Genomic DNA, 19,829 nt, shown 5'->3' with positions numbered 1-19,829 from the left:
GGACGTTTAGCTAACACGATGTCGTGATGCCATCTGAGGGTTAAATCAAAGGGCAAGTCATTATACCCAAGATAACCATGTCAGAAATAGACGATGGCGTCGAGCCTCCCTTGTGCTGGACTGTGTCAGAGGCTGGACTGAGAATCAGTGTGAATATGTCTGTAGGAAACAGCAGATACCAAGTGGAAGCCACAAGTGCAGGGTCTCATGAGGAAGTCACAGGTACCAGAAGGAAGCCACGGGTACTAGAAGGAAGCCAAAGGTACCAGGAGAAGCAACAGGTACCTGCAGTGATATGCCCCTGTTGTAGCCCAGTAGCTTAGAAGGTCGCTGGATTATAACACTCACTGAGCTTCCTGGAATCAGGTGGAAATACCACACCCGAGAAATTCACATCACTTCGCGACGTAGCAAAACACCATCAACGTTTACCAAAAGTAATGCTGACGAGAACATACAGTTTCTTCAGGAAGGATCAACGTGATTTTGTTCATATCATCTGAAAGTACAGCCTTCCTGCCCGACGCTGGACGAAGGCAAATTAGATAAACTTACCTGACAGGTTATATCCTCGGGACATCCAGATCGTCTTGGTATTCCGTGAGGAGAATTCCTTTCTGTAGCAGATGAATATCATCCTTATTGTGTTCGATCAAAAGGATTGCGCTCATAGATTAATCTTCGTCACCGTGTGTCCTTTTTCATCTTTTTTTTTAATATGCCCGTTTTCCTGAGCTTGATTTTCTAGATTACTTAGAACTGGTATGACTTTCGACTCTCCCCCCTCCTCCTCTCTCTCTCTCTCTCTCTCTCTCTCTCTCTCTCTCTCTCTCTCTCTCTCTCTCTCTCTCTCTCTCTCTCTCTCTCTCTCTACTATCGACCTCTCTCGTTTTCTTTCCATTCAAGGATCTCTTGATTACTTAATGTCACTACCATGTCTAGTAATCTATTAAAGGGACCTGTGGGAAATGTCATCTGCAACGCTCAATAGGTGGCTTTGCTTACAGAGTCCCCATATCACCAACTGACCACTCTCATTCTTAGATATTCGCTGCGTCAAAAGATGGCGTTGCTTGCTAGGGCTTCCCCTGATCAACAGATGGCGTTACAACTTTGGTATCCCCTGATCAATAGATGGCGTTGTTTGGGGGGGGGAGGTCCTTCCCTGATCAATAGCTGGTGTTGCGTGTTAGGGCCTCCCCTAATCAATAGATGGCGAGTGAAGGTTCATTGCAGTCAGAAATCAACAAATGATGAGCAAAACTCACAGCAGGATGAAGGGGTCGTTCCTGGGGGCGGGCAGTCCTCTGTTGTGGAATTCGTCGACTTATGACTAAACGTGTCGGCTTCTTTTGTCTCTGTGCTGGTCACACCCTCAGCCTCGCTCCTCGACCTGGCCTCCACACCACCTCTGGTGGTGATCTCCCGCCACGCCTGTGAGTGAAGCGTCTTCCTCCTTCCCCAGGTAAGTAGCCAGGCGTTCCTGCAGTCGTCCAGCACCAGGGGGTTACCCGTCGTGTTAATGTGACGCAGACGCTCCCTGGGGAAAAGAGGAAACACCAGATAGTTTTGTAAAACACATTACATACGTTTCGTGAACTTAAGTCACTAGGGGGCAGGAGACTTTTTTGATATGAAAAGAGTTCGATCACTACTCACAGGGGGAGGGGGAGAAGGAATATATGTACACACACACACACACACACACACACACACACACACACACATACACACACACACGTTTACAAAGAACAATATACCGGAGTTCTTCCACAGCCTATCCGTCATTCATTGTCATATACCAATAACCAAGTGTCAGTTATCAGGTCTCATCAACGTGTGTTTGTTCTCCGGCCAGACACCATGGCCTAAGGAGACCCAGGGGGCATCAATGGCCTGACAGTCGCCAAGCGTCGCTGGAGGAACTTGAACCATCGCCAGATCTAAGGATGCGACTGACATCTGTTTACAGACAAATCTCACCACTTGACGGTGCTTGGTGGACGGTGTAGAGGGGAGGATGACTCATATATCCTCTAGAAATAATTGAATTTTTTATCATGTAGTTTCACAATTATAATGATGCAGTAATCACATAGCTCACCTCCTAGTAAGACTGTTTATAATTTTTAGTATAAATAAAAACACCAGAAGTATATTGCTCCATAAATCAAAGACATGGAAACTGTGCCATATACACATATCATATTTAAATCAACATAGAAGTTTCCTTTTCTTTTGTAAAACCTTTTCCCAACGATGAACAGACAGCAATAGAATCCCAGCAATACAGCACACGTTCATTATACGTTCCTAATACGATATATACCGGGAAGAATTAATACATTATTCTAACAATAACAACACAAACTTCAACTGTGAAAGCCCGCTGGATAATTTAGACACTAATTTGATTAATAACGTGATTTATTTCCTTAAAGAGACAGAGTTAATCAAAATGATTTGATTTATGTGTTAGGAATAAAAGTTCTCATAATTGCATAATCTTGCAGAGACAAAGTTTTCATAGCTTTTACTAGAACTATTAACATGTTTAGTCAAAGTGATGCTTGATGTACACACAAGAGCATAGAACACCAAAAGGTTACAGGCCTAATGACCTTTTATTTTCATAGGTCGCTGGTCGTTAAACCCAACCAACCAACCATAAGGAACAGAACAAATGGTGGACACACATAACTTTAGACATTACTGCTGACCGCTGCACTTAATATCGTCAGGGATTAATTCTTCTGTAATATCACTGTTGTTGCACATTGTGTATGCGTGTGTGTGTGTGTGTGTGTGTGTGTGTGTGTGTGTGTGTGTGTGCGTGTGTGTGTGAGTTAAGCTCTTAAGCCGTAGGATCTCTGGTCTGTTGTCTGTCATGCTGTGTCGTGTTTATATAGTGTAAATGAACACATGTATACACTGCGTTCCATCCTGCCTGAGTTGTGACAACGTGTCAGGACGCCCAGTATGTAGTTACTGCTACTCGTTGTTATGGATTGAATACAATGTATCAGAGGCGCCTCTATACCCCACGACATCCCTGGTGATTTCAAGAGCTCCCTCTCCTCTTTCTGTTGTTACTTGCGATCGTTCTCCGACTCTCAGGGTGTTGCAGTAAGTCAGTGTGTGTAGGGGTGACGGATCATTCCAAAGTCAAGGTTACAGATTTCGTCAAAATCCTTGTTTGTCCGGCAGTGCTGTTCCTCTGCTGGTCGTACGACGGGAACTCGTGTGTCTAGCATGGAGTGGTTCACTCCTGCAGCGCGACGGTACGACGGCCCTTGAGCACGACCTCACGAACGACGGTAGGCGCTAGCAGAGGATAGCCTGGCCTTCAAACTGGCCCGTAAAAGGCAGGTCAATGGTAAAGCCGTCATGATCACTGTCGTACATCAGGGACCTATCGTCGTGCTCAAGGGTCGTATCGTCGCGCTCAAGGGTCGTATCGTCGTGCTCAAGGGTCGTATCGTCGCGCTCAAGGGTCGTATCGTCGCGCTCAAGGATCGTATCGTCGTGCTCAGGGTTATACCACTGTACTCAAGGGATTAAAACGTTGCATGCAAACAAACAGGTTGTTATGCACTGCAAGACTCGTTACTCACAGTGGTCATTAGGAAGGACACAGGTAGTCCGCATTGTCCAAAACACCAAACACAACGCCAATCACTCGAGTTGTTGTTATTTACGGTTATGATGGATATATTCCAGCCGCGTGTGTGTGTGTGTGTGTGTGTGTGTGTGTGTGTGCGTACCTCATTAATTAGCCTCCTGGGACAGGAGCCTCATAGCCAACTAAGGAGATTTACGTGAACACAGGTATGTGCATTGCAGATAATGAATCATTTAAGTGCCAAGTTATGCATCATGAATAATAGATAAACCAAAGCAAATTTATCTTTCATTATAATTTTTACCCTGAGGCTAATTTTCTCTCTCCTTTTCACCCTCATTTATTCCGCATATTATCAGTCAGGTCCAAAATAAGGCCTTACGTGGAGCCAAAGTCGATTCTGTTGACAAGACGTCATCTGACCTCGCCACAGTAATGAAGTCGAGGACGAATTTAACTAGCATTCGTTTCAGATCACTTCTCAGAGTCAGACCACTTTCCCATAGTCAGGTCACTTTCCCAGAGCCAGGTCACTTTCCAAGAGGGAGATCACTTTCCCAGGGTCAGGTCACTTTCCCAGAGAACATAAAGTTCTATCCGTGTTCAACTGAGACAAATGTTTGAGTATGTCTGGGCAAATGTTGACCGAGGTTGATGAAGGCCTTATCGATGATGATCAATTACGCAGATTTAATGAGATTATTGTGTTTCGGAGTCAATTAGCATAGTAGTAGAAGTAGTAGTAGTAGTAGTAGTAGTAATACTAGTAATAGTAGTAGTATAAGTAGTAGTAGTAGTGGTAGGAGTAGTATTAATGGTAGTAGTAGTAGGAGTGGTAGTGTTGGAAGAAGTATGATCTCAATACATTGTTTACCGTAATCCTGAAGAGAGTAATAATATATAATACCATTAGTGTTAATGCTCTTTGTGTTATCCTGTTATTATCTTGTTTTCTTCTATGATATTTCTGTAGACGACCTTACTAAAGGTAAAAGCTATGATAACATAAAACTCGATTTGTTTAGAAAATCAACTGAATACAAAAAATAGCATTCACACACACACACACACACACACACACACACACACACACTTACTACATTTCTATTATACGTAAGTACGTGCACATGCACACGGATTCACATACACATACACGTACCTTCACCCACGTACATACAGAGAGAGAGAGAGAGAGAGAGAGAGAGAGAGAGAGAGAGAGAGAGAGAGAGAGAGAGAGAGAGAGAGAGAGAGAGAGAGAGAGAGAGAGAGAGAGAGAGAGAGAGAGAGAGAGAGAGAGAGAGAGAGAGAGAGAGAGAGAGAGAGAGAGAGAGAGAGAGAGGAGTTCTTTGAAAGACGTAAGGTCATAGGATAAAACTAAAGAAGAAACGTTTGATAAAGATTATGAAGGAGAACCTTGATAGTATAAGAGTACAGGAAGAATGGAATAAGTGATAACGTAGAACTGCTAATGCTATGACGGTATACGAAGGTTTGAAATTGGATGTATGACAGTAGAAAAGGTGCCAGAGTTGGCGGCCATACGAGTGTAGCACTCCCTCCCCACACACTACAAAGGAGTCATCACAAGTAAGTAATCCCACACAGAACCATGGGTGCATTACCAGAGTATCATGGCAGACTTGCCCTTCCCTCATACTTGTCAATGAGCTCCCCAACTTTAACCCTCCCACGCTGCTGCTCCTGCTGTTACAGCTGATGCTGCTGCTCCTGCTGTTACAGCTGATGCTGCTGCTCCTGCTGACAAAGCTGCTGCCGTTGTTTCTGCAGCTGATGTTGCTCGTGTATCTACTATTGTTTTACTGCTGCTGCTGCTGCTGTTTTACTGCTGCTGCTACTGCTGCTGTTTTACTGCTGCTGCTGCTCCTGCTGTTTTACTGCTGCTGCTGCTCCTGCTGTTTTACTGCTGCTGCTGCTCCTGCTGTTTTACTGCTGCTACTGCTGCTGTTTTACTGCTGCTGCTACTGCTGCTGTTTTACTGCTGCTGCTGCTCCTGCTGTTTTACTGCTGCTGCTGCTGCTGCTGTTTTACTGCTGCTGACGATGCTGTCTCAACAGGCCTCTGCTCTTAACGTGGTCATGTTTCGTGTTACTTTTCCTCTTAGCTTTGGTACTGTGTCCTGCTAGTAAGGCAGACACATTCAAGACTGACACGCCTCTCAGTTTATACAGGACTTACGACCAACATCTTCGTATAGGAAGTTCTTATCCCAACACTTCGGAATTGATGACTCATTCCTTCCTTATAGCATATCTCTTGCACACACACACACACACACACACACACACACATACACACACACACACACAGACACACACACACACACACACACACACACACACACACACACACACACAGAGGAAGAAGAGAGAGAGAGAGAGAGAGAGAGAGAGAGAGAGAGAGAGAGAGAGAGAGAGAGAGAGAGAGAGAGAGAGAGAGAGAGAGAGAGAGAGAGAGAGAGAGAGAGAGAGAGAGAGAGAGAGAATTTGGGTGGAAGGTTTTGTTTTAAGGTAATAATCATTAACCTGGAGAAGTATACATAACTTAATTCTCGGGAATTTACGTATAATTTTTTTGTACTGAAAGTGTCCACAGGGGAGTGTGCATAGGGGAGTTTACAGGGAGAGTGACGGAGGCAGGAGGAGCCCCTGCAACTCGCGGGCTGGTCGAATTATTGATATTTATTTGATCCAGCGGTACGAGGTCTTCCTGGGAAGGCTCATAGCACATTGTCTGGGAGAACGGTTACTTGCTGGCAAAGGTAGTTTATGGTTATAACGAGGAAGCCGTTAATGATTGGGTGACGGTGGTAATGATCGGGTGATGACGATAATGACTGGGTGAATGATGATGTACTCACCCTGGGAGGGAAGCAGGCCAGGAGGTGTGCCAGGAGAGGGTGTGGTGGTAGGGTGAAGGAGGCAGCAGGAGCGAGGCGGGCCATATGGTGCTCCAGGAGAGGACGTGCAGCTGGTTGTGGCTCAGGTCCCTGCAGGAGATATTAACATGTGGGTTAGAACACAGTGTTGGGTTCCTCGACAGAACGACTCTTGAATATGACTGGACGAAGCAGAGGCGTAATGCCAAGGTCTTGGACCTGATTCTTAAAAGTGAACTTTCCAAGTTTCTTTTCTCGCAAAGGTTGGGTGATAAGGTAGGCTAAAATCCAGTTTGTTTTAGTCTTATAGAAATATAGTTACTACATTTCTATACATTTTTATACATTTTCAGCCAATATGAATGATCTTTGATAATCGCATGTAGACACCATAGGTATCAGTAGTTTGAAACTGTATGTTGTCGTGGCACATCTCTCTATGCTAAGCCGCAGTTGTACAGATGCAAAAGTCTGAGTCCAGAGAATCTATTGGGAGGATATTGCTATTTGAATTCAGTAACTCGAGTAAAGTCAGCGGTGGGAATGTGTGACAACACTTGAAGAACTTCCCCAGATGTACAATACTCTGTACAACAGATAATCCGATTTCAGGATGTCAACAGATCTTAGATGGAACTTTGGAATATTTGAACATGGAAAATATTTGTTATGCAAAAGATCTCAAACATTCAGCCGCTTTCAAATAGTTAATGTTTTTTCTATCTTTATATAACTTTCCAACTATCGTCTCCCAAACATATGTATAACTTAACGAGCAAAGCTTCTTGGTCAACTATCATTGACGTTTTTCCCTCGTGATTTATTTCCTTAACGGTGATCGAAATGTTACGGTCAGTTTGTGCGGCCCAGTCCCATAGGGAGGCGCTATATATCACAGGCGTGGAAGGGATGACCGTCTGGTTGTGAGCCGACTGCTCTGGCCGGGATGCGAATACCAACAGGCCTTGGTAGGATCAGGATCCCTGACTACCTCACCACAGAAGCTCATATGGACGTGTTGTTGTTGCTGTATTATGCCTGATACTTCTACGATCAAGCCAAGTGATCCACCGGCACACACGCTCAAGTTTCCTTCCCAAACTTTTTAAGTAGAAAACATTTTCATACTTGGCCTCAGGAGCAGAATGTTATGACCCTCGGATACAACGATATGAATATGGTGGCGTAGTCCTGGACCTGACCTTCAAGGTCAAATCAAGGGCCGCACCTTCCTGCCCTTGGATCATAGCGAGATACTTGAGATGGTTAAGGGTGATGAACCTCACAACCATATCCTTAACGCCCCCTCCAGTGTGTGTGTGTGTGTGTGTGTGTGTGTGTGTGTGTTATAAATGGAAGGCCCCCAGGTCGTTCCACATCGATGATGAGATCATAAAACCAGGTAACCATCACTTGCCCCGCTGGTTGACGTAGCCGTAAGAGGTCGAGCACCAGTGGTGGGTCGACGATAAACTTATATTTCTTAAGGAGCTTTCCAGCGCGCGTAGGAAGCAGCGGGAGGAAATCGTAGGCGTGACTAGGAGCAGAACTTACCGAGAAAATGGCGAAGATCGAAGACGGGAGCGATCACATCTGCTTCAGTCAAGGTCTTCAGCACAACGGTATCACACATTGAGCACGACGAGTCGACCCTTTAAAACTGCTGTACAAAACCTTAGGTATGATGGAATAAACTTTGACCTGACCTATACGAGTAAAGGTTAATCAGGAAGCTATCATACATAAGGGTCACGCTGTTGTACTAACGTTAAGGTCCAAGAATTTGTTGCAGCCGACGAGGGAGCTGATGATGGCGATGAACAGTCTTCTTCCCTTTATGTTACTCATTCCACGTACGTGTGTTTTTCTCAGCCACATTAAGTGCCCCTGTGTTCCATTTTCTTATCAAACAAATCTAGATTTTTATGAAAACATTTTTAGTTTCTTTACAAAACTCTAACCCTACCCCTTCAAAAGACGTAATACGTTCAGGGCTCATGATTTTTTTTTCATTTTTCATTTCGCAATGAAGAATATAAAAGTTTCATTTTATATATGAAAATAAGTTATACGATTTTTTCTCCCAGGCTCCTGGTAAACTTATGGGTTCAGGAAAATGTTTGGGGCTGTTCAAAGGGAATTTAGGTCGGCTCAGTTTATGAACTTTGATATTGCCTAAAATGAACTCTTTGGCTGTATATATATATATATATATATATATATATATATATATATATATATATATATATATATATATATATATATATATATATATATATATATATATATATATATATATATATATATATATATATATATATATATATATATATATATATATATATATATATATATATATATATATATATATATATATATATATATATATATATGTATATATATATAGATATATATATATATATATATATATATATATATATATATATATATATATATATATATATATATATATATATATATATATATATATATATATATATATATATACATTGCTTTAACACCACTAATACTCACAATGTTTCTAATTTGAGCAGGTTCCCGAAGGCGCCGTCTTCTACCTCGGTAAGTGCTGAGTGTGTGATAGACCTGCAAAGGGACAAGAACATGCCAGGGTTTATAATGACATAAATAGAGAACATTCCAAGTGTGTAAACAAGATATATAGAACAGTGTAGACATAATATTATGAATAAAAGATGCAGAAAAAACGAAGGAGAAATGAAAGTGTAGCTGTAAAATTTGTCGTTAATCACATCTTCAGATAAACAGACAGAAAGGTATGATTGTGTATGATTGTGTATTTCCTCTTTTTTGTGTGCCAGTTTATACTCTTTGTATGTTTCTGTCTGTGTAATGTGCGTCATATCATGTTCGTGTACGTGTCTGTTTTTATGTGACTACGTGTCTATCTATATCTCTCTGTGTAAGACTTTCTGTATTTATGAAAATCCTAAAACAACACAGAAGTTAAAGTCTGTGTTGCCAGAGTGGCGCTTCTGAGTAACAATAACAACCTCTGTGCCTCAAGTTTGTTCCAAAAGCGTTTCACATTTTTTCCCTGTTCCCAGAGCTCACAGGACGTGTCTCGTTTGCCTTTCATCTGACGAATTGTTGCCATGACTCAGATGCAAATGAGGTGTTTCCTGGAGTCTTACGTCCTAGTAGCATTCTTGGGCTGCTGCAGAATGTTTCCGAAGCGACGCAGTGGGCGACGGAAATTGGTAGTTGTTAGAAAAAAAAAGTGAGTGGGTTAAGTGGTGGTTGACGAGAAGAGAAATGGGTATAGTGATGCCTGACGGAGACGCAGTGGCAGCAGTATTGGTTGAATTAGGATGTACTTATGGTTGACGAAGTAGTACGTATGGCACAGTGACATGAAAAGAAAAGAGGCACTGGTGATGTAAAATTAGTTGACAACTTTTATCTTATTGGTTCATTTAAAGAAATTTTAATCTGATTAGTTGTGGAAGTGCTGTGAGAGTTTGAAATATGAATCACATGAAAACTCAACAGAACTGAAAACAAACACACTCACATTCATTGTAAACGTACAGATAATCGAAGCAAAAAGATAAAAAACAGATTCGAACAAGAATGAGTATAAAGCAGTCATAGCGACAGAAACAGAGACGCCTGTGACAATAACCAAGGATGAGACAGAAAAATGAAACAGTTCACACGAATGAAGCACAAAGGTTTCAAATAAAACCGAAACACATATAACCCCAGAATGCAAGACAAAGAATGTGTGGCAAGTAAACGAGGCAACGATTGGTCACGATTGAATCAAAGACGATAAACTCGTATGTGAACAAGAGAACCATTTCTACGTATGATACGATACATGAAATCACACAATCGGAAAAAAATAGCCTTAACTCAAGAGAACTAGATTGTTTCACATCCAATCAAGAACAAATTTGTTAACATAGACGAAGTTGAACGAGGGAGAGAAGGGAGAGTTAGACTCATGTACTACACTGATGACTTTAAGCTACCTACTGAACAAGCCAAAGGTAACATACAAGTAAGTCAGGTCCTGGAAGCTCTGGAAGTCCAACCGGGTCACTCGACACAGCTCCAGCTGCTGCGTCAACTGTCTGGAACATGGAAAAGATAACTAGTCATCCATCTGGACCTGTCTGGAACTCTGGAAAGTTTTGACATAAGGTTAAATTCAGTGTGAGCTGACTGAATGACTGATTTACACACACACACACACACACACACACACACACACACACACACACACACCTCTCCTAGTGATAGTGGAACTACCGCCTAAGTGAGGACAGACCACCAGGCCACTAACTAGGACACTAGGGTACTATATATATATATATATATATATATATATATATATATATATATATATATATATATATATATATATAGGGTTCCCAGATATCGTGTATTTCTCCACTACATTTTTCCCATGTGGAAGGCTCTTGTCATGGACAAAAGTCCACATCAAGGTCGGGCCTTCAATGAAATATCGTTGGAATTCTGAAACGGACAAAGACAAGACAAGGGAAAGTATTGACGATATTTGGAGGAAGTGAATGACCAGTATTACGTGTAGATATACTTGTCTTAGTATCTTATTTTGAAATATATGTAAAGCTATAAACAGGTCTGTAATTTGTTGAGTGACGATCAATTAAAGATATAATTCTATCTATAAGCAAGTTTATAATTTGTTTATCAACGATCAATTATCATAGATACAATACTTCTGTATTCCAGACTATATGGTATGTGTGTCTGTGATGAAGTTGATGACTTTCTACCACAAATTTCCGCTGATCTCCGTTGCCTTCCTCACTGTGCCAGAACCAGCGAGCGAGCATTATGGCACATAAGGACCCTTGGGATCTATAAGACCCGACAGGCCGAGGCTGATGAAATAAAAGGATTATCGAGAAAAAATCTAATTCCAGATTTTAGCGGATTGTTTTGGTGCTCATCTCACCGTGAAACGAAAAGATTTATATCAAATATGTTCTGAATGTTCGTTCTGTTGCTTTTCTGAATTATTTTCTATTTGATTGAGCTTAAGATAATCCATTGAAGGTGCGTGACATTAAAGATTCTTTTTTTCTTTACTCAGATATAAATACATCATCTTCCCACAATTTTGTTTCAAGGAAGAATCTAACTTTTTTTTCCTTAACTGACATTCAACAGCCTACCTTACATCTAGCGAGGGTTCCAAGGCATCCGGTGCTTCATATACACAGTGAGAGTGTGTATGTGGTCTTACATGATTCTTAACATCTGGAAAATATGTTAATATGTTTCCTGTTGGTGGACGTGGCCTGACGTTGATGTCAAATGACCCTGGCAGCCGACAGACCTAAAGCCCAAAACAACCAGACTGGCTCTCGGACGGTGAACACACCCTTGCCCGAGGGACTGACCCAGTTTTAACTCTTTAAGCACGAGGGAATGACCGACTGACCACCCTTGAGCACCACAGTACAACCCTTGAACCTGATGACATGACCTCTGGTCTGTTCCTCATGGTTAAGGTCAAATGCCAGATCATCATACTCATCATAATGTCGTGTTCAAGAGTACCGGAAGTTCTTTGGAAATTGTTTTTAAGCCAAGATAATTGATGGCACATGTTAAGCTTCAGTACAGTCGTGGTCTAATATATTTTTTCCTCTTTTTCCGTTGATGTTTCTAGACCATCAACTTTGAAATCATATACCTCAAAGCCCAAAAGAAATTTCATATCAAATCAATCAAACACGACTCAATATTCAGACATAATACATAAATATTGACCCCATGAAAGCTCTGGCATTTCTTTCATCGTATTCATCAACGAAGAAAGTAAACATGGACCAGTATGGGATTTTAGCAATACAGAACCAATCTACCATTCTATTTAGAGAGTAAGTTTTTTTTACAAATACATTTTCCTATTATGATATTTACAAAGGCTATTGTACCTACTGCAAAATTGGTTTGAGTAATCATCATTCTCACAAAGAATTGTAAGAAAGAATTATCTATTCTGAATTCGTCATCGAGAAGCTAAAGCAATCCTATTCTGTTCCTGGTTCTCCTCACCTTCTTCACAGGAATGTTAACTATTGGCCAAAACTCCTGATGATCATTTTTCTTCGCAACTCACATTGTTTCCCTTCTGCATCGTTTCGTGTGACGTCACGCAGTGCTTCCCAGTGAGGCTGGGAGGGAGATCGTTTGACCTCCATCTACGTGTCATCAATCTCCAACACGCCGCCAACGTCACGGAGGATTGCCTCACTCCCCACCTGAGGAAGACGGATTGCTTGTCTCCTCACATGTGTCTCGGACCAATACAACTAAATGGACCACATTTAGATCCTTCATGATAAACGAAGCACGAGTTCCGTCTCTCTGTCTTACACATTTTTCTCTTCCTGGGCTTGGCTTCTTGAAGATCATCTTCACTCCTGGTACCAGAAGTCCTGGGAGTCTCTTGGTAGTCAGTCTGGTATGAGGGATGTTTTGAACTGTTAAAGTCTGTAGAGGGATTCAGTAATCTCTCTTCATCTGTAGAGATTCTGTTCTCTCTTTACGTCTCCAGAGCGATTCAGCAACGTCTCTCATACCTTTCTGAAATCATTCACATCCTTCTGCATCATACAGATTGGACATATCCGGCATCTTCCCATATGATTGTGTATTCATGCCACTCTCCTGTATTGTCAAGCCACAGGGAAAATGATATTGTGATCCAGACTTTCGTCTTTATTTCAAGAAGTCTTCACACGAAAGGTTGAATCACTTTTCCCTGTTTTCCTCGGGAGATTGTATCGGTCTGTCTTCATGTTCTGTTTGTGGATTGTACTGAAAATCTCTTGTGTGTTCACGGTATTGTTGTACGTCCGTCCCCTACGCTCTCAAATATTTGTACGTCCTCTTCCTCCGACATTCTTCCTTTCACATGTATGTACGCTGAATGTTGTTCCGTTGATGGTAAAGCTGGTCCATTGTGTTCATCACAAAGGCCAGGTATTATAAAGGAGTCCTCGTATTTTCTGAAACCCTACAAATCCTTTGATAATGACAATACCTGCTCGCATTTTCGTGTGTTTGTTTGTGCGTATACACGTGTCATATTTCTGATAAGATGATAAGCTGGTGGAGTCCAAGCCAATGAAGCTAAAGTGAGACAGAGATGCAGGTATCTGACTATGCCTCATCCCTCCTCTACAAGATGTTTGATTGAACATAAGTTCGAACACTGAGATCAGATGAGATGATGTTTAAAGATACGACGAGAAATAAGACATAGTGGGCTAATTTTCCATATCAGTCTTAAAAACTTAACTTTTATACTCCATGAAAATTTTAAAAAAGAATGTAACTTAATTCAATAAAGTAATCCACATCAGACCTCCACTCCTGGCCTTCACATCGACCCCGCTTCCCTCCAGATAGTAAAAATTCTTGATTGGTTTGTGGCCTAAAGTTGCCAAAGGTTTTTACAGAATCGTCCGGTGAAAGTTGTGTTTCTGCTTTTGTACCTAACTGGGTTCATCTTGGCCACCTGGCCAGTGAAAAGATGAATGACACATCCTAGCAAGAGATAAAGAACTGATTCCTTTGAGAGAAATAAAATATAATTATATTTACATAATCAAAGGATCGGATAGTCTAAGTAAACGTAATATTGCATTTCTATCCTTCATGATATTACTGACCCTGTTTTCTAACACAAAAGGAACTCACAGGCTATGGTTGAGTTATCTTGCAATAGATGGAACGTTCTCAGCGTGATGACTGATCTCTGACAAGACGTAACGCACTGTGATCTGGTGACGTCTGTTGCAGTGGTTCTCTTCCTGAAGTTTGCGTCCCTTGAAAACGATGACTTCAATCTTGAAACACGGATCGGATCCTTGACCACTTGGGCAAAAACCCAGCCACTTGAGCACAATCACTCCTCCCATTCATTGACCACTTGGGTGAGATCATTGCACTGCATGAGCAAGATGACTGCAACCTGCGAGCACAAAGACTTTACCCATTGAATCTGATGACTGGCCTGTGAGGAAGATGACATCATCCAATTATGAGGATGAGGGATGGCGTTACCCCTAAACTAGGAAGATGTCACCCCTTCAGTCGGACGACTTCAGCCCATGAACAGAATGACTTCAACCCTTACAATGGATGGCTGTAACCTTTGACCATAGTGAATTCCCCTGATGATAGGACAACTGTGTCCTGAGAAAGTCATCATTTACCTCGTCGCACTGAACGGGGCCAAGGTTGTTTTCCTCTCAGTTTCCAGAGCGTTGCTAGTGAGGGTCGCAGATCATATCACGACTTCGAGTTCCTCTAAACAGACACGTACCGGAGGTAGATGCCCCTTTCTTGGCTTCTGTGTCTGACAAGCTAATCATCACTGATCAGCAACACATGAATCCATTGCAATTTGTAATCAACATTAATTAGACGTTATAACTGATCGTGCTACACATTCCGGCCTTTTGATTAATTTCTCTCTTCGTTGAAAACAACCTTTTGATGTCAGAGAGGCGGAGTGCGCAACGCAAGGACCAACAATGGTCTCCGTTCTGTATGGCATTATGAAACCTTTTATGATGCTAGGCTCCGAAAACCATCATAAAGCCTTCGTCATCAACCAAGCCTTGACGGTAATCACAGAACCAGATCTATATTCCGTGGCACCAACCTTCACCACACGGGAACTGATCTTGGGCTAGTCCATAGCTCGTTATACCCCAACAAGAATCATTCACCCTTGAAAATTTCCTCTTTCTGTTACATCGTAGAAATGACCGAGTCTTCAGCATCAGCTCGCAGTATTGTTTACAAAACTTCAAATCGAATTTTGCTAAAAATTTTCTTTCCTTTTTCTTGCCACACCAAATGTTGACACTTGGCTCTTCTGGCTTTATGAATGTCACATCTTGTTGGATATATACGAATGTCCTCGAGACAGAGGAACTAACTTCTATAAAATCATGTTTAGGAGCCTTACGTTTAAAGAAGTGCATTATCGTAAATACATATCCACAAAGAAAATATATATGCAGACTATAAGTAATATGTGAGTCCCAGAAAGAATTGGTGGTCAAATACAATCATATCTTAAAACACAAGTCAAGGTTCCTTAAGATCTTTTGCTTCGGTATACCACACGACGGAGCGTCCAGCTTCGTAAATCTAACTCTTGTCAAACTTTCTTCCCTTCAACGGTCTCATTCATACCGTAATAACATTTCTCAGGCCTCCAGACCATCAACCATAGGTTTTGTCTTTCTTCTTCTGTGGTCTGCCATCACGTCTCCCCTCTATCACTTCTCCATAAGATAGTACACCCAAATTCGTATCTTTTTCCTCCCTTACGATACTACGATAACGTCTGGCGATCTAGAGGAAGGAGATATGAACTACGTGGGTCATTAGACTCAAAAGGTGACCTCCATAGAATAGGGTTAACGGCTCATCCCTCTGTTGATTGGAGGGGAAGTCTGAACACCACAAGTTATACTCGAAGTTTTATCGTATAACACAGGTCACTTGGTTCCCTGTAATCAGCTCTAGGAAGGAGACGTCATTCCTTGGCCGTCCATAAAGATGCGTCAGAGGGGAACTGATGACCCTCTTACCAGAAAAAGCCAACATCAACAGAAACTTTTTCACCCTTATCATTGGTCGTATTACGATCTCGATCACTGTGTCATCCCTGCTCAGGAGGAGGACGCCATCTGGGAGACAATGTGGAGTTTATCGATGAACTTCATAAGCTGTCGAGATGCTGGAGGTGGTCCCCTGGTCGTCCACATGGCAAGGGTCGTAATTTTGAACAAAACAACGAAGGCTGAGCCAGTGACGCTGGACGGAGGCATGGAAGGGGGCTGCTCAAACTGATGGAGGTAGACACAGATGTATAGACAGACATCCAAAGAAGTATAAGAGATAGTCAGATAAACAGATATACAGACAAACATAACAGATAGATAAATAAACACACAGACAGACAGACACGCGTGCACGTACACAGAGTGGCGCCCACAACCTTAGAATCCCCTTGCCTACCCAAGTGTAGGTAGTACAGAATAAGTAATGATACACATATGAATACATACGTGTACGCAGACCAACCCACATTCACACAGACGAACACACACACTCATACACACACACATGTATTATCGCTCACTCCTCACCATTTCCTCAGCTGTTGTACAAACTTCACATCAACGGATTCTTTCCTTATTTGCTTTTCTAAATATAAAGAGATTAGCCAGTGTAATTCTCGTAAGGTGAATGAAATTCTTTTCTTGTTCGTTTTCCTTTCCGTTGGGTTAATTTTCTCGTGGCTTTTCGAACATCAGGAAAAAATGAACGAGGCTGGAAAACTGCTTTGTTTTGGAACGGGAGACACTGCCTTGAGGTTAACTGTGTTGGATGGTAATGTAAACAAGGGGGAACAGCAAGTGTGTTTGGGTGAAGGACACACTAAAGAGAGAATTAAGATCATGAGGGCACTGTGATGGATGGGGAGGGAATCTCTGCAAGAGGGTGTAGAGAACCTGTCACCTGTGGTGTAAAAGTCTCTCTCCCTGTAATTGTTCCTAGTATCCGCTCCAGACTCCCCTGAATTTTCTACATTTGTTCAATCTCTCGTCCATCAGTCTTTACATCTCATGTCTCTCAACATGACCATTCTAATTAATGATTCTCATATATTTTGTTACTTCTACGTATATTATTTGTAAATAATGTTTTGTTTACGTCATCAGCTACCGTTCGTACCAATGGTAATGACTATAATGATTATAGGAATGACGATACACATCATCTTATGATTACAAAGCTTCTCCGGAGTTCATTTGTTCCTCAGAGATAATTGTCTTGTTTACAAGGTCTTTTGGGTTTACCTCCATTCCTTCACCCGTTTTCCGTCTCTGTATCCAGCCATTCCTTCCCGCCCGTCCTGTCTGTACGTCCAGCCATTCCTTCCCATCTCAACCCTCAGCCTGAACCTCACAGAAAACCTCATACGTCAATAACTTTGCAAAGCGCCACAAAAAGACCTTTCTTCGTCGCTCGATTCTCTTCACTGCTGAAAGACTAAGTCCTTAACTTTTCCTTTTTACTTCTTATGCTGTTACCAACCCTAACCTTACGATATACTGTTACCAACCCTAACCTTACGGTATATTGTTACCAACCCTAACCTTACGGTATATTGTTACCAACCCTAACCTTACGGTATATTGTTACCAACCCTAACCTTACGGTATATTGTTACCAACCCTAACCTTACGGTATACTGTTACCAACCCTAACCTTACGGTATACTGTTACCAACCCTAACCTTACGGTATACTGTTACCTACCCTAATGTTACAATTCTTCTTTTGGCCTCAGTGGAATCCAGTTATCTCTGGGACGCCTGCTTTCCTGAAAGACCATTTTCCCACATCTGGAATCCTTGCCTTCCCTCTACGACCCCCGTGTCTCCCCTTAGCATCCCAGTGCCTCCCCCCCCCCTACTCCACCTCCACAACCGGCTGCTGTTCTACACTTCCCACAGTTCCTCCTTCACCCTATGAAGCCCCAGCCATAAGATGCGTCCCCCCCCCCCCCCAACCACTCTCCAATAAGCTTCTTCCCTCCTTCATAGTAAGCTTTCATTCTCTTTTCACAGCAAGCTTTGCTGATGTGTCCTGGTAATGTAGGCAAACGTTTTCTCTGCAATAATGTTGCACAACACTGAAATAGATTTCCTCCAGATGTCCGTGTGAAGACTATAACAACCTTCACATTCCGAGTAGACAAATCTTCACTGATGTCTAATATCAGTAAATACTCCTGCTTCAAGCCAAAACAATACAGTTAGTGATTTGACACATTAGCTTCTCTTTCCCGTTCCAAGCTTGAGTTCATCCCTGAGGCAACCCTGAAGTAGCCAGGGCAGGGAACGCCACACGACACCATATTTCTTCTCAACTTTTCTTCTATCTGAACATTGTGTCGGAGGGTCGTTGGTGGGGAGGTGCCATCTGCTTTACCCTCCTGCCTTTACCACGTAGGAGAGTACTACCTCACAACACCTATACTGTCCTGTGGCAGACAACCTTTTCTTCGAGAGGCTGTTAGCTGTCCATCCCATGCATTACCTGGTAAGCTTTTACCATCTCTTTCAGTAAGCTTTATCCACCTCCCAAGTAAGCTTGTCCAGCTCTCCCTGGTGTCGTATCCACGCCCACACGCGGTGGCCGAGCTCAGGAGATTACAGGCCGGGAGGCGCTGCTCCCTCCCCTGTGGGTAATCCCTTTACCCTAGACCACCGAGATTGCTTTTCTCCCGCCCACCACCAAGCTTACTCCCGCCCACCACCAAGGTTACTCCGGCGTCTTGTCCATATTGTCCTCACTCTCGCTATACTCTCCGTCTGCTTGTGAACAAAATTCACACACACACACACACACACACACACACACACACACACACATATACACACCCACACATACACACACATTCTCTCTCTCTCTCTCTCTCTCTCTCTCTCTCTCTCTCTCTCTCTCTCTCTCTCTCTCTCTCTCTCTCTCTCTCTCTCTCTCAGTCTGTCTGTCTGACTATCTAACATTACATGTTTCGTTTTTTTAATAAGTAATGACAAGATCATCTCTCATCATATTCACGAAAGAGAAGGAATGAGGAACATCCCTGACTTTCCTCCCCACACATGGAGATGATGTTGTGGAGATACATTAATTTTATCGTATATTTTCCGTGTGTATCATCGCCTTAGGAGAGTTCTTATATCAGGCCCATTCTAACCTGGGTCTGACCTGTTGCTTCGTCATATAGAGTGCTATACTCATACCTATATCCTGTCTATGGTATCTCCCTCCCTGACTCTACTGTGTGACCCACCTTTCCCGCCCATGTAAAAGCTGCAAGTTTTAGCAACCGTAGAATTTCTTCATCTTTCCCTTTTCTTTCCCTGGGAAACTTGAGGGCCAAGAACTGCAATTTCCCGGCTTTCATTTGATGACCTCCCTCCTCGCCTTTATCCCCGGCGTAGTATTACTGCAGGTCACTTTTACTGAGAGAGCTAATTACTCCTGGAGATTATCTCGCTTTTAGCAGAGCTTCTGCTCCTCTTGTGTCAACAATATCCAGACAGGAATAGTATACTGAGCCACTTATGAGGTAACGGATATTGATCAGAGTCCTCACTATGCTTTATCACTTTCACGAAGGCGAAATATTAATTAAAAAGAATATGTACACACACACACA

At 42.3% G+C, this 19,829-nt stretch overlaps 1 protein-coding gene across 2 annotated transcripts in view; it reads right to left on the bottom strand.

The window, feature by feature from the left end:
* The window catches only part of LOC139755312 (uncharacterized), a 90,179-nt gene that overhangs the window by 20,240 nt on the left and 50,110 nt on the right, over positions 1–19,829 (bottom strand). For both annotated transcript variants that reach the window (XM_071673438.1, XM_071673436.1), the window contains exons 2-5: positions 10,565–10,639; positions 9,054–9,125; positions 6,501–6,629; positions 1,269–1,540 (exon numbers count right to left, since the gene is read on the bottom strand). In XM_071673438.1, the coding sequence (XP_071529539.1) occupies positions 1,269–1,540; positions 6,501–6,629; positions 9,054–9,125; positions 10,565–10,639 (548 nt within the window). The remainder of the gene's footprint in view (positions 1–1,268; positions 1,541–6,500; positions 6,630–9,053; positions 9,126–10,564; positions 10,640–19,829) is intronic.

The sequence above is a fragment of the Panulirus ornatus genome, chromosome 19, assembly GCF_036320965.1.
Source record: "Panulirus ornatus isolate Po-2019 chromosome 19, ASM3632096v1, whole genome shotgun sequence".
In the NCBI taxonomy this organism is placed as follows: Eukaryota; Metazoa; Arthropoda; class Malacostraca; order Decapoda; family Palinuridae; genus Panulirus; species Panulirus ornatus.
This window is presented reverse-complemented; position numbering and strand designations above follow the sequence as displayed.